The 14,554-nt window shown below is 65.3% G+C and overlaps 2 protein-coding genes across 3 annotated transcripts in view; one reads left to right on the forward strand and one right to left on the reverse strand.

Moving 5' to 3' along the window:
- Positions 1-14,554, forward strand: part of TGM1 (transglutaminase 1) — a 21,143-nt gene continuing 6,589 nt past the window's right edge. Inside the window, exons 1-11 of the mRNA XM_073308617.1 lie at positions 1-41; positions 5,309-5,539; positions 6,104-6,295; positions 10,115-10,366; positions 10,828-10,946; positions 11,137-11,244; positions 11,403-11,577; positions 12,345-12,483; positions 12,616-12,719; positions 13,094-13,182; positions 13,523-13,676. Coding sequence (XP_073164718.1) covers positions 5,314-5,539; positions 6,104-6,295; positions 10,115-10,366; positions 10,828-10,946; positions 11,137-11,244; positions 11,403-11,577; positions 12,345-12,483; positions 12,616-12,719; positions 13,094-13,182; positions 13,523-13,676 — 1,558 coding nt within the window. The 5' untranslated portion in view covers positions 1-41; positions 5,309-5,313. The remainder of the gene's footprint in view (positions 42-5,308; positions 5,540-6,103; positions 6,296-10,114; positions 10,367-10,827; positions 10,947-11,136; positions 11,245-11,402; positions 11,578-12,344; positions 12,484-12,615; positions 12,720-13,093; positions 13,183-13,522; positions 13,677-14,554) is intronic.
- GMPR2 (guanosine monophosphate reductase 2) overlaps positions 8,187-14,554 on the reverse strand; it is a 23,279-nt gene continuing 16,911 nt past the window's right edge. Inside the window, exons 10-11 of one of the 2 annotated variants that reach the window (XM_073308629.1) lie at positions 12,421-12,555; positions 8,213-8,519 (exon numbers count right to left, since the gene is read on the reverse strand). In XM_073308629.1, the coding sequence (XP_073164730.1) occupies positions 12,465-12,555 (91 nt within the window). In that variant the 3' untranslated portion in view covers positions 8,213-8,519; positions 12,421-12,464. Of the gene's footprint in view, positions 12,556-14,554 lie in introns of both variants that reach the window. The other variant, XM_073308628.1, reaches the window with a different exon arrangement.

Here is a 14,554-nt window from a genome sequence, read left to right on the forward strand (position 1 = left end):
CGCGCAGCGCCTGGCCCCAGAGCTCAGCGAGCGCCCGGCCAGTGAGTGCGGGCTCCGGGGCTGGGAGTTTGGGGGGCTGGGAGTTAGAGGGGCTGGGATATTCGGGGGGCTGGGGGAAGCGGGGCTGGGGGTTTGGAGGGCTGGGGAAGAGGTGCTGGGATATTCGGGGGGCTGGGGGAAGAGATGTTGGGAGTTTAGGGGGCTGGGGGAAGAGATGTTGGGAGTTTAGGGGGCAGGGGGAAGAGATGTTGGGAGTTTAGGGGGCTGGGGGAAGAGATGTTGGGAGTTTGGGGTGCTGGGGGGTGAGGTGCTGGGATATTCGGGTGCTGGGGGAAGAGGTGCTGGGGACTTGGGGGGCTGGGAAGTTTGGGGTGCTGGGGGAAGAGCGGCTGGGAAGTTTGGGGTGCTGGGGGTGAGGTGCTGGGATATTCGGGTGCTGGGGGAAGAGGTGCTGGGGGCTTGGGGGGCTGGGAAAAGAGGGGCTGGGAAGTTTGGGGTGCTGGGGGTGAGGTGCTGGGATATTCGGGTGCTGCGGGAACAGTTGCTGAGAAGTTTGGGGTGCTGGGGGAAGAGGTGTTGGGTTATTTGGGGGCGGGGGGACGAGGGGCTGGGGATTTTGGGGGGCTGGGATGTTTGCAGACTGGGGAAGGAATGGGGTGGAATTTGGGAGCTGGGCGTTTTGGGGAGCTGGGGTTGTGGGGTGCTTAGCCTGGGGGTGAGTTGGGCCCTGGCAGACTCTCCCGGGTCCCGTCCCCAGAGCCCTGGTCCTCAGCCACTGAAGGGGGGGAGGGGTGTGCAGTGCCTTAGATGGAAGTCGAGCAGGGGGGTGGCTGGGTGTCAGGACTCCTGGGTTCTCTCCCCGGGTCGGAGAGGGGAGGGGGACTAGTGGTTAGAGCACAGTGTGGGAGGCAGGACTCCTGGGTTCTCTCCCCGGGTCGGAGAGGGGAGGGGGACTAGTGGTTAGAGCACAGTGTGGGAGGCAGGACTCCTGGGTTCTCTCCCCGGGTCGGAGAGGGGAGGAGGACTAGTGGTTAGAGCACAGTGTGGGGGGCAGGACTCCTGGGTTCTCTCCCCGGGTCGGAGAGGGGAGGGGGACTAGTGGTTAGAGCACAGTGTGGGGGGCAGGACTCCTGGGTTCTCTCCCCGGGTCGGAGAGGGGAGGAGGACTAGTGGTTAGAGCACAGTGTGGGGGGGCAGGACTCCTGGGTTCTCTCCCCGGGTCGGAGAGGGGAGGGGGACTAGTGGTTAGAGCACAGTGGGGGGGGCAGGACTCCTGGGTTCTCTCCCTGGGTCGGAGAGGGGAGGGGGACTAGTGGTTAGAGCACAGTGTGGGGGGCAGGACTCCTGGGTTCTCTCCCCGGGTCGGAGAGGGGAGGGGGACTAGTGGTTAGAGCACAGTGTGGGGGGCAGGACTCCTGGGTTCTCTCCCCGGGTCGGAGAGGGGAGGGGGACTAGTGGTTAGAGCACAGTGTGGGGGGCAGGACTCCTGGGTTCTCTCCCCGGGTCGGAGAGGGGAGGGGGACTAGTGGTTAGAGCACAGTGTGGGAGGCAGGACTCCTGGGTTCTCTCCCCGGGTCGGAGAGGGGAGGAGGACTAGTGGTTAGAGCACAGTGTGGGGGGCAGGACTCCTGGGTTCTCTCCCCGGGTCGGAGAGGGGAGGGGGACTAGTGGTTAGAGCACAGTGTGGGGGGCAGGACTCCTTGGTTCTCTCCCCGGGTCGGAGAGGGGAGGAGGACTAGTGGTTAGAGCACAGTGTGGGAGGCAGGACTCCTGGGTTCTCTCCCCGGGTCGGAGAGGGGAGGGGGACTAGTGGTTAGAGCACAGTGTGGGGGGCAGGACTCCTTGGTTCTCTCCCCGGGTCGGAGAGGGGAGGAGGACTAGTGGTTAGAGCACAGTGTGGGGGGCAGGACTCCTGGGTTCTCTCCCCGGGTCGGAGAGGGGAGGGGGACTAGTGGTTAGAGCACAGTGTGGGGGGCAGGACTCCTGGGTTCTCTCCCCGGGTCGGAGAGGGGAGGGGGACTAGTGGTTAGAGCACAGTGTGGGGGGCAGGACTCCTTGGTTCTCTCCCCGGGTCGGAGAGGGGAGGAGGACTAGTGGTTAGAGCACAGTGTGGGGGGCAGGACTCCTGGGTTCTCTCCCCGGGTCGGAGAGGGGAGGGGGACTAGTGGTTAGAGCACAGTGTGGGGGGCAGGACTCCTGGGTTCTCTCCCCGGGTCGGAGAGGGGAGGGGGACTAGTGGTTAGAGCACAGTGTGGGGGGCAGGACTCCTTGGTTCTCTCCCCGGGTGGGAGAGGGGAGGAGGACTAGTGGTTAGAGCACAGTGTGGGGGGCAGGACTCCTGGGTTCTCTCCCCGGGTCGGAGAGGGGAGGAGGACTAGTGGTTAGAGCACAGTGTGGGGGGCAGGACTCCTGGGTTCTCTCCCCGGGTCGGAGAGGGGAGGAGGACTAGTGGTTAGAGCACAGTGTGGGAGGCAGGACTCCTGGGTTCTCTCCCCGGGTCGGAGAGGGGAGGGGGACTAGTGGTTAGAGCACAGTGTGGGGGGCAGGACTCCTGGGTTCTCTCCCCGGGTCGGAGAGGGGAGGGGGACTAGTGGTTAGAGCACAGTGTGGGGGGCAGGACTCCTGGGTTCCAGAGTCGTCATCGAATTCCTCGAATCCCCGTTAAATTTCCACTCTGTGAGGAGGTGGGACTGGAGCCCCGCCCCCCGCCATGACATCACTGGGACCGGCTCCCATTGGGCGTGGTGGGGTTCCTGGGGCAGAGGGTAACCCCTTCCGACCCCTCTGCCCCAACCCTGCCCTGCGCTCCCATTGGCTTCCCTGGGCCTTGGCCACGCCCCCACATCACAGCCCCCCCCAGTGCCCGAGCCGGGTACTGCAGCTTGGCTGCCTCTGGGCTCTCCTCGCACCCAGCACCACTGCCATGCCTGCCCCCCGGCTGCGGGGGACCCCCGAACCCTCCCAGGGCCACCACGACATCACCTCCCCGGCTGTCTGTCCGTCCCCTTACACGTCCGTCCATCCATTCATCCCCCCCACCGCCCTGTCTGTCTCTCCCTCCTTCCATCCCCATACCCGTCCCTCCATCCATCCGTCCCCCCCACCGCCCTGTCTGTCCGTCCCCTTACACGTCACTCCATCCATCCCCCCCACCGCCCTGTCTGTCCGTCCCCATACACGTCACCCCATCCATCCATCCGTCCCCCCCACCGCCCTGTCTGTCCATCCCCATACACGTCACTCCGTCCGTCCATCCATCCATCCATCCCCCACACCGCCCTGTCTGTCCGTCCCCATACCCGTCCCTACGTCCATCCGTTCCCCCCACCGCCCTGTCTGTCCATCCCCATACACGTCACTCCGTCCGTCCATCCATCCATCCATCCCCCCCACCGCCCTGTCTGTCCGTCCCCATACCCGTCCATCCGTCCCCCCCACCGCCCTGTCTGTCTGTCCCCATACACGTCACTCCATCCATCCATCCCCCCCACCGCCCTGTCTGTCCATCCCCATACCCGTCCCTCCATCCATCCGTCCCCCCCCCACCGCCCTGTCTGTCCATCCCCATACATGTCACTCCGTCCGTCCATCCATCCATCCATCCCCCCCACAGCCCTGTCTGTCTCTCCCTCCTTCCATCCCCATACCCGTCCCTCCATCCATCCGTTCCCCCCACTGCCCTGTCTGTCCGTCCCCTTACACGTCACTCCGTCCGTCCATCCATCCACGCCCCCCACTGCCCTGTCTGTCCGTCCCCATACACGTCACTCCATCCATCCATACCCCCCACAACCCTGTCTGTCTCTCCCTCCTTCTGTCCCCATACCCGTCCCTCCATCTATCCATCCACCCACGCACCCCACCACCCTGTCTGTCCGTCCCTATACACGTCACTCCGTCCGTCCATCCATCCATCCCCCCCCACCGCCCTGTCTGTCCGTCCCCTTACACGTCACTCCGTCCGTCCATCCATCCACGCCCCCCACTGCCCTGTCTGTCCGTCCCCATACACGTCACTCCATCCATCCATACCCCCCACAACCCTGTCTGTCTCTCCCTCCTTCTGTCCCCATACCCGTCCCTCCATCTATCCATCCACCCACGCACCCCACCACCCTGTCTGTCCGTCCCTATACACGTCACTCCGTCCATCCATCCATCCCCCCCCCACCGCCCTGTCTGTCTGTCCCCATACACGTCACTCCATCCATCCATACCCCCCACAGCCCTGTCTGTCTGTCCCTCCTTCCGTCCCCATACCCGTCCCTCCAGCCATTCGTCCACCCACGCCCCCCACAGCCCTGTCTGTCTGTCCCTTCGTCTGTCTGTCTCCATGCACATCTCTCCATCCGGTCATCCATCCCCCCCACAGCCTTCCGTCTGTCCATCCATCCGTCCACCTACAGCCTTCTGTCTGTCCATCCGTCTGTCCCCTTACATGCCCCTCTATCCATCCATCTCCCCCACAGCCCTGCATCTGTCCATCCATCCATCCATCCCCATGCACATCCCTCTTTCTGTCCGTCCACCCATCCATCCATCCATTGCCATACAAACCCTTATGTCCGTCTGTCCATCCATCCATCCCCATGCACATCCCTCTGCCTGTCCGTCCTTCCCCATCCCCGCACCCTCGCTGTCTGCCTGTCCATCCCCACACCCCCATCTGTCTATCTGTCCCCACATCCGTCCATCTCTCTAGTCCTCACACACATCCCTCCGTCTGTCTGTCCATCCACGCCCCCGTCTGGCCCCTGTCCGGCCATCCATCCATCCCTCCCCATGCCCCCCTCCCCCACTCTTGTGTTCCCAGCCCTGGCCCTCCCAGCAGCTGTTCACATCTGGACTCTCTCCAGCTAGGGCCAGGGGCAGGGTGCATGCCAGGGAAGGAAACTGATATTTGGCTCCAGGAACCGTCCTCCCGCTCCCAAAGGCCAGGCGAGCACCCAGCTCTGCATGCCCCACTCAGGACGCCTGGGTTCTCTGCACGAGGAGTGCGGTCTAGTGGTTACAGCAGGGCTGGAAGTGGGGGAGTCATGACTCCTGGGTTCCCTCCCCGGCTCAGACTCGGCATCTGACACAGAACGAGGGTGAAGCATCTCTGACCTAGTTCCTCACTGTCCCGAGGCCGATTTCCCCATCGCTCGGTTTGTGCGGTCCACCAGCCAGGCAGCCCTCCCCCTGACACATGTCAAGAAGTGATGTGCCCAGTGCTGAAACGCAGCCACCTCTGGGGCGCAGCTGGGGAACAGCCGTATATAACAGCGCTGGGGAACTGTGTTCACTGCTTGTCTCTCTTCCACCCCAGGCAGGATGCCGGAGCCCAATACCCGGATGGATGTGGGGAGGTGGGCGAGTGCCAGCTACCGGGTGCACCAGCCCGGCCCCCCTGATCCCCAGCCCGAAAGGAGGAAGCGATCCTTTTTCAGCAAATTCTGCAGATGCTGCAAATGCTGCGCGGGGCCCAGGGATGACACAGACTGGGGGCCGGCGCCGGGGGAGGTGCCGGGGTCCCGGCCGGCCCAGCCAGTCATCCGGGGTGAGGGGGGTTCCCTGGGGGCGGGAGGGGTCCCCCATGCTGCTGAACCAGTGCTGGGCTTGATCCAGGCACCGCTGCAGGGAAGCTCGCAGCCCCTGGAGCAGGAGGTCCCCCAGGTGGCTGTTGAGTGCAGCAGGGAGTGGAGGAGAAACTGGATGCTACTCCCCACCGGAGTCCACCTGGGGCCCCCCATGGCACCCCAATTCCCCACCAGGAACCCCAGCCTCCACGTGGGACCCCTTCACTCCTCTTTCCCCCCCCCCGAGCAACCTGCCCCATTCTGATCCCCTGTCCCAGGGTCCCCCTTCCCCCCAGAACAGTCCTCCTGCTCCGGGGGGCCCCTGCTGACGCTCCCCTCTCATACAACTTCTGGGCATCTGGCCCCTTCCCCTCCCCCCACTGCCACGGGGGATCCCGCTGCATTTCCAGTGGTCCAGATTCTGGACTTGGGGTGTCCCCTGCCCCTCCCCCACTGGGGTTCCCTTTTCTGGGTCTGGGGGATCCCCTGCTGACCCCACCCCTCCCCCACTGGGGCTCCCCACTGACCGGCGCCCTGTCCTGCAGAGGGGATGCTGGTGGTGAGCGGCGTGGACCTGATGGGGCAGCGCTCGGGGGCAACGCGCCGAGCCCACCATACGGACGAGTTCGAGTACGACGAGCTGATCGTGCGCCGGGGGCAGCCATTCGACATCCGCCTGCAGCTGCAGCAGCCCTACGACCCCGAGGTGCACCGCGTCTGCCTGGAGCTGCTCGTCGGTGAGAGACGCCCCCCCATGCTCCCCCTACTGCTCCCCAGCGCCCCCTACTGCTCCCACCCCCCACTGCTCCCCCTACGACCCCGAGCCGCACCGCGTCTGCCTGGAGCTGCTCGTCGGTGAGAGACGCCCCCCCATGCTCCCCCTACTGCTCCCCAGCGCCCCCTACTGCTCCCACCCCCCACTGCTCCCCCTACGACCCCGAGCCGCACCGCGTCTGCCTGGAGCTGCTCGTCGGTGAGAGACGCCCCCCCATGCTCCCCCTACTGCTCCCCAGCGCCCCCTACTGCTCCCACCCCCCACTGCTCCCCCTACGACCCCGAGCCGCACCGCGTCTGCCTGGAGCTGCTCGTCGGTGAGAGACGCCCCCCCCATGCTCCCCCTACTGCTCCCCAGCGCCCCCTACTGCTCCCACCCCCCACTGCTCCCCCTACGACCCCGAGCCGCACCGCGTCTGCCTGGAGCTGCTCGTCGGTGAGAGACGCCCCCCCCATGCTCCCCCTACTGCTCCCCAGCGCCCCCTACTGCTCCCACCCCCCACTGCTCCCCCTACGACCCCGAGCCGCACCGCGTCTGCCTGGAGCTGCTCGTCGGTGAGAGACGCCCCCCCATGCTCCCCCTACTGCTCCCCAGCGCCCCCTACTGCTCCCACCCCCCACTGCTCCCCCTACGACCCCGAGCCGCACCGCGTCTGCCTGGAGCTGCTCGTCGGTGAGAGACGCCCCCCCATGCTCCCCCTACTGCTCCCCAGCGCCCCCTACTGCTCCCACCCCCCACTGCTCCCCCTACGACCCCGAGCCGCACCGCGTCTGCCTGGAGCTGCTCGTCGGTGAGAGACGCCCCCCCATGCTCCCCCTACTGCTCCCCAGCGCCCCCTACTGCTCCCACCCCCCACTGCTCCCCCTACGACCCCGAGCCGCACCGCGTTTGCCTGGAGCTGCTCGTCGGTGAAAGACGCCCCCCATGCTCCCCCTACTGCTCCCCAGCGCCCCCTACTGCTCCCACCCCCCACTGCTCCCCCTTCGACCCCGAGCCGCACCGCGTTTGCCTGGAGCTGCTCGTCGGTGAAAGACGCCCCCCATGCTCCCCCTACTGCTCCCCAGCGCCCCCCACTGCTCCCACCCCGCACTGCTCCCCCTACGACCCCGAGCTGCACCGCGTCTGCCTGGAGCTGCTCATCGGTGAGAGACGCCCCCCCATGCTCCCCCGCGCCCCCTACTGCTCCCACCCCCCACTGCTCCCCCTACGACCCCGAGCCGCACCGCGTCTGCCTGGAGCTGCTCGTCGATGAGAGACGCCCCCCATGCTCCCCCCACTGCTCCCCAGCGCCCCCTACTGCTCCCCAGCGCCCCCTACTGTTCCCCAGCGCCCCCTACTGCTCCCACCCCCCACTGCTCCCCCTACGACCCCGAGCTGCACCGCGTCTGCCTGGAGCTGCTTGTTGGTGAGAGACGCCCCCCACTGCAACCCTGCTGCTCCCTCCTTCCACCCTGCTGCCCCCTGCTGCTCCCCAGCACCCCCTGCTGCTCCAAGCTGCATCTGGTCTGCCTGGAGCTGCTCATTGGTGAGAGTTGATCCCTGGGGCCCCTTCTATGTCCTGCTGCCCCCCAGCACCCCCTGCTACCTCCCTGCTGCCCTTTTCCTGCCCCCGCTGCCCTCTGCTGCCGTCTGGCACCCCCTACTGCCCCCTGCTGCCCCCAGCAGCCCCCGGTGCCCTGCAACTCCCCCTGCCGCTCCCCCCTTCCATCCCATAGTGCCCCCTGCCTCCCTGTGCTTCTCCCCAATGCCCCATGGCATCACCTGATGGGAGACAGGACCCTGCACTGCTGGATCTCCGGCCCCACTCCCCAAAGCGCCCCCCGCTGAATCCTGCATGTGGTTCTGGTCGCCCCACCTCAAAAAAACCTATTGGAATTGGAAAAGGTTCAGAAAAGGGCAACAGAAATGATGAGGGATCTGGAACGGCTGCCATATGAGGAGAGATTAATAAGACTGGGACGTTTCTGCTTGGAAAAAAATGACTCGGGGCAGGGGGATATGATCATGACAGGTGCGGAGAAAGTGAATAAGTGTCATTTACCCCTTCTCATAACACGACAGCCAGGAGTCACCCAATGAAATTAATAGGCAGCAGGTTTAAAACAAACAAAAGGAAGTATTTTTTTTCACACAATGCACAGTTAACATGGGGAACTCCTTGCCAGAGGATGTTGTCAAGGCCAAGACTATAACAGGGATAAAAAAAAAACTAGATAAATTCATGGAGGACAGGTCCATCAATGGCTATTAGCCAGGATAGGTGGCCCGGGCCTCTATTTGCCAGGGGCCAATGGGAGACAGGGGAGGGTCACTGCATGATCACCTGGTCTTCCATTCCCTCTGGGGTACCTGGCGTTGGCCACTGTCAGAGGACAGGACCCTGGGCTAGATGGACCCTTGGTCTGACCCAGTCTGGCTGCTCTTATGAGAGGCCGAGGCTGATCGGCGGGGTGGGGAAGGAATTCTGCCTCTCCATGGGACTGGCTGTGAGGCGTGGCCCATTCCCTTGGTTGCCAGCCCAGCTGGCTTTGTAATTAACCCCCTTCCCAGGTCCCACACCCTGGGGCCACAAACCCACCCCATCATTAGCGGCCCAACTGCACGGGCAGCTCCCCAGATGTGGTGGCCACATTCCCACACCCCTCTCTGCTTGGCCAGACCCCAAGGCCACATGGCACCAGTGTGGGGGAGCTCACAACACCTGATTCGCCCCCTGTCCCATCTGAGGGCACTGCTGGGGGGAAGCTCGCAGCCCTGGAGACCCCACTTTCCCAGCTTGGGGTCACTGCTGGGGAGCAGCTCACAGCGTGGCAGTCCCAAGATGGGTGAGAGACAGGGTGTGGGAGGCAGCAGGGTGTGGAAGGGAAGCGGGGCAACCGCACCCCACTGGGCCCCACCCCCGCTCCCCCACACTCGGGTGGAACAGGTTTGGGAGGGGCCCCTCCTGCCCAGACCTGCTGGTGGAGCTGAGATCACAGGGCTGGGATGGCAGGACACGCCAGGCCTGTGAACTTCCCCCCAGCAGTGGCCCCGGCCAGGGATATGCCGGGCCTATGAGCTTCCCCCCAGCAGTGCTCCTGGCTAGGAACAGCCTGGGGCTGCAAGCTTCTCCCCAGCAGTGCCCCTCCAGTCCTATGCTATGTGAGATCAGATACCTCTGGGTGTCTGGGCCCAGGGATGGGGGCACATGGGGGCGACTGGTCCATCTGTAGAGAATGGCGGGGGGGGGGTAGATGGACAGAGTGTGGGGGGGATGGATTGTAGGTTTCTCCTGGAAGGGGCTGGCCAGAGGGGGGAAGAGTTGGTGGGGGTCTGGCTGGCTGGTTGGGGGATGAGGTGTCAGGGAATAGAGAGGGGCTGGGCAGGGAGAGGCGGGGGGCTGGCCAGAGGGCTTGGGGAGTGGGGTGTCAGGGAATAGAGAGGAGCTGGGCAGGGAGAGGCGGGGGGCTGGCCGGAGGGCTTGGGGAGTGGGGTGTCAGGGAATAGAGAGGGGCTGGGCAGGGAGAGGCGGGGGGCTGGCCGGAGGGCTTGGGGAGTGGGGTGTCAGGGAATAGAGAGGGGCTGGGCAGGGAGAGGCGAGGGGCTGGCCGGAGGGCTTGGGGAGTGGGGTGTCAGGGAATAGAGAGGGGCTGGGCAGGGAGAGGCAGGGGGCTGGCCGGAGGGTTTGGGGAGTGGGGTGTCAGGGAATAGAGAGGGGCTGGGCAGGGAGAGGCAGGGGGCTGGCTGGAGGGGGGCTGACCACAGGGCGGGGGCTTTGACTCCCTGTCTCCCCCCCACCCAGGCCCCACGCCCCAGGTGTCCAAGGCCACCCACATCCTGGTGCCGGTGGGGGCCCCGCTGCCTGGGCTGGGCTGGGCAGCCGAAGTGAGGGACTCTAGCAGCAACAGCCTGTCCCTGCGGGTCAACACCGCCCCCACCGCCGTCATCGGCAAGTACCGCTTCAGCGTCAAGACCCGGAGCCGGGCAGGCGAGTACCAGATGCCCTTTGACCCCCGCAACGAGATCTACATCCTCTTCAACCCCTGGTGCCGCGGTGAGTGGGGCGCAGCGGCCGGGGGGAAGCACGTGGGGGTCAGGCTCGCAGGGCCTGTGGGGCGCAGGGATGCTGCCGGAGGGAAGCTTGCAGCCGCTGGGGGTCAGGCTCGCAGGGCGTGGGGATGCTGCCGGAGGGAAGCTTGCAACCGCTGGGGGTCAGGCTCGCAGGGCGTGGGGGCACGGCCAGGGGGAAGCTCACAGCACATGGGGGACCCGGAACACCTGGAGCGGGAAGGTTTGGGGTGGAGCCATGGGGGAAGGGTGGGACAGACTGATGGTCCCTTCCTCCCGAGGGGACTCGGTGTGGACAAAGAGGACAGGGCGTATCTAGGGCAGGAGAGGCCAGAGCCCAGGGGTGGTGGGTGGGGCTGTGAGGCAGTGGGCGGGGCCGAGGGGCGGTGGGCGGGGCCAAGGGCAGTGGGCGGAGCTGACGGGCTGTCTCCCCCCCTGCCCCCCCAGAGGACGCCGTGTACCTGCCACAGGACGACTGGCTGGAGGAATACGTGCTCAACGAGAGCGGCCGCATCTACTACGGCACCGAGAGCCAAATCGGGGAGCGCACCTGGAACTACGGGCAGGTGGGACTGGGGGGCAGGGATGGGGGGTCCTGGGGCAGGAGGGGGATGGGGGTAGGGCATACCCCAGGGGAGGGGTCCTGGGGCAGGAGGAGGAGAAGGGAGGGGGATGGAGGAGGGGGCACCCCAGGAGAGGGGTCCCCGGGCCGGAGGGGGCTATTCGGCGCTGACCCCCATCTCTTCCCCCCCCCAGTTTGACCGGGGGCTGCTGGACGCCTGCCTGTACATCCTGGACCGGCGCGGGATGCCCCACTCGGGGCGCGGGGACCCCATCAGCGTCTCCCGCGTCGTCTCCGCCATGGTGAGTGGAGGAGGGGCCCATGGGCGGGGGGGCACCTCCACCCCCCCATCCCATCCCATCCTGACCTCCACCCTCCACGCCTGTCTGTCCCTGCAGTCCCTCCCCTGACCTTTCTACCCCCGCTCACCGCTCTCTCCCCCCCCCCCGGCATGGGGCAGGTGAACTCCCTGGACGACAACGGGGTGCTGGTGGGGAACTGGACGGGTGACTACTCGCGGGGCACCAACCCCTCGGCCTGGGTGGGCAGCGTGGACATCCTCCGGCAGTACCACCGGACCGGCTACCCCGTCCTCTACGGCCAGTGCTGGGTCTTCGCCGGCGTCGTCACAACTGGTAATCAGGGCGCACCACTGCCCCCCACTGGCCACCAGGGGGCACCACCTGGGGCAGCACCGGGCCTGGCTGGCCACCAGGGGGCACCGCTGTGCGGGAACACACCAGGCCTGGCTGGCCACTAGGGGGCACTGCTTTGGGGGAACACGCCAGGCCTGGCTGGCCACTAGGGGGCACTGCTTTGGGGGAACACGCCAGGCCTGGCTGGCCACCAGGGGGCACCGCTGGGGGGGAACACGCCAGGCCTGGCTGGCCACCAGGGGGCACCGCTGGGGGGAGGTTGTGGTCTGACTGGTCAGTAGGGGGCCGAGGGAATGAACGAATGGGAAGCGGGAAGGAAAGACTGGAGAGAGAGAAGCACTGGCCGGGAGAGGAAGAATAGAGGGAATGAAAAGCAAGGAGAGGGGATGAAAGCAGGGCTTGCGAGAAGGAGGGAATGGAGGAATGCAGAGAAAGGAGGACTAGAAGGAAAGAAGAGAGGCGTGGGGGGCGGAAGGAGAGGAGGAATGAAACAACCGAGGGAAGGGAAGAGAGAGCGAGACGGAGGGGATGGAGACAGATGGAGGATGAAGGAGGGGAGGGAGGAATGGAGGCAATGAAGCGATGGAGGGGAAAGAGGGAGGGAGGAAATGAATGAAGGAAAGAATGGAGGGAAAGAATGAAGAGGCCAGACAGGGCTAGCGCTGGGGGGATCCTGCAGGGGGTAGGGGGGCTGTGTCCCTCCCGACAGCCCGACACACACACCCCCGTTCTGCCCCCCTCCCCAGTCCTGCGGTGCTTTGGGATCGCCACCCGCACGGTCACCAACTACAACTCGGCCCACGACACGGACGTCAGCCTCACCATGGACATCTACTTCGACGAGAACATGAAACCGCTGGAACGGCTCAACGCCGACTCCGTCTGGTGAGGGGGCAGCCACCGGGGGGCAGCTCCCGGCTACTCCAGTAGGAGGCGCTGTGGAGAGGGAGGCATTGGCTGTGGGGGAGAGAAGAGGGGCTCTGATGCAACCGGTAACCCCCCCGCTCTGCCCCTTAGGAATTTCCACGTGTGGAATGACTGCTGGATGACCCGGCCCGACCTGCCCTCGGGGTATGACGGGTGGCAAGTGGTCGATGCCACCCCCCAAGAGACCAGCAGTGGTGAGTGGGGGGCAGAGGGGGTGGAAGCAAGGGGGTGGAGGGCAGAGGAAGAAGGGGGAGGGGAGAAGAGGGGGAGGCTGAGGAATAGGTTTGAAGGCGAAGCCAGGGGATGAGATGGGGGGGGTCTTGGACAGAGGGGTCCCCTTCTGCTGGAGCGTGAGAAGCCCCCTCCCACAATGCACCTCCCCCAGGGCGCACTTCCCCTCTGGTGGTGTGATCCGGTGTTGGGGAGTTCCCCAGGACAACAGGAATGTGGCTTTTGGGGCCCTGAGCCCCACAGGGGCTGTTGGGTGTGACTATGTGTGTGTCTCCCACCCCCACTACCTCTTCCCCCAATCCTGCCCCTATCTGACCCCCTTAACCTCTCCCCCCAGGTATCTTCTGCTGCGGGCCCTGCTCGGTGGAGGCCATTAAGAAAGGGCAGGTGTATCTGAAGTACGACGCGCCCTTCATCTTTGCTGAGGTATTGGGGGGGGAGGGCAAAAAAGTCTGCTCCCCCCAAAGATGAACATCAGTATTTGGGGGGGAGGGAGGGCTGTGAAGGGAAGGGGTCTCCATGGGGGCAGGGTCTCTCTGTGGGACCCCGTGTTGGGGCGGGGTCTCTCCCTAGGGGCTGCGAAGGGGCGGGGACAGTCCATGGGGGCTGTGAAGGGGACGGGTCTCCGTGGGGGCAGGGTCTTTCTGTGGGACCCCGTGTTAGGGCGGGGTCTCTCCCTAGGGGCTGTGAAGGGGCGGGGACAGTCCATGGGGGCTGTGAAGGGGAGGGGTCTCCGTGGGGCGCTGACCCAATCCCCGCCCCCCAGGTGAACAGCGACAAGGTTTACTGGCAGCGCCAGGCCGATGGCACCTACAAGATCGTCTACGTGGAGGAAAAGGCCATCGGGCACCTGATCAGCACCAAGGCCGTGGGCTCCCACCAGCGTCACGACATCACCGATCTCTACAAGCACCCTGAGGGTATGCGTCGGGCACGGGGGGGGCGGGCCCCCCCGCCCTCGCACCGCCTTACACACTCGCATGTGCACACTCAGCCACGCAGGCTTTCATCCTTGCCGTGCACGCCTGCTCATGGCACCTCGGCTGCATTTGCACACTGGCTCTGGCATGCCGCACACGCCCTCTCCTGCACGAGCATGCTCACTGTTGCATGCTTCACATGCCCTCTTCTTCACTTGCACACTCACTCTTGCACACTCCTTTGGACTCTCTTACGTCTATAGCCACTCACTGGGCACTCTTGTCCTCTCTCACCATCCTGTTTGCACGCTCAAGTGTCAGTGTTTGCGGGCTCCTGTCTGCATGTCTTGCGCACTCCATTTGCATGCTTGCCTGCTGGTTTTGTTTGCACGCTCGTTCTTGTGCCCTCACCCGTCCAGGTTTGCGTGCTCCCGTCTCCCTGGGCGCTGTCGATCCATTGTACGCTCCATCCCTGGACCCCGCCCATCGCCGTCTGCTTTCTTGCTGCACACCGGCAGGAGTGAGACGCTCGGTGCGACCACGCTCTCCGGGAAGCTGGCCCGTGCAGAGTTGTGACACTCCCCTCACACGGAGCATTTCCAGGAGGATTTGACCCCTACCAACCCACCCTGTCGGGCCGGTTCCCTTCGGGTTTGTTCTGGGTCTTGGCTCATCTCCGAGTTGGAGAATGGCATTCCAGGGGCCAGGCCGGCCCCTCCCCGGCACACACTGAGACCTGGACTGAGCGTGGCCGGATCTGGACACCTTTCCTCGCCGCTTGTGCCAAACACGGGCCTGGGCTAGCGTCGGGTGTGCGGGTGAGCGTGGGGGAAAGAGCCCCAGCGAGCTCCTGCAACAGCCGAGCGCTCATATACCGA

Source organism: Lepidochelys kempii, chromosome 13, assembly GCF_965140265.1.
Source record: "Lepidochelys kempii isolate rLepKem1 chromosome 13, rLepKem1.hap2, whole genome shotgun sequence".
In the NCBI taxonomy this organism is placed as follows: domain Eukaryota; kingdom Metazoa; phylum Chordata; order Testudines; family Cheloniidae; genus Lepidochelys; species Lepidochelys kempii.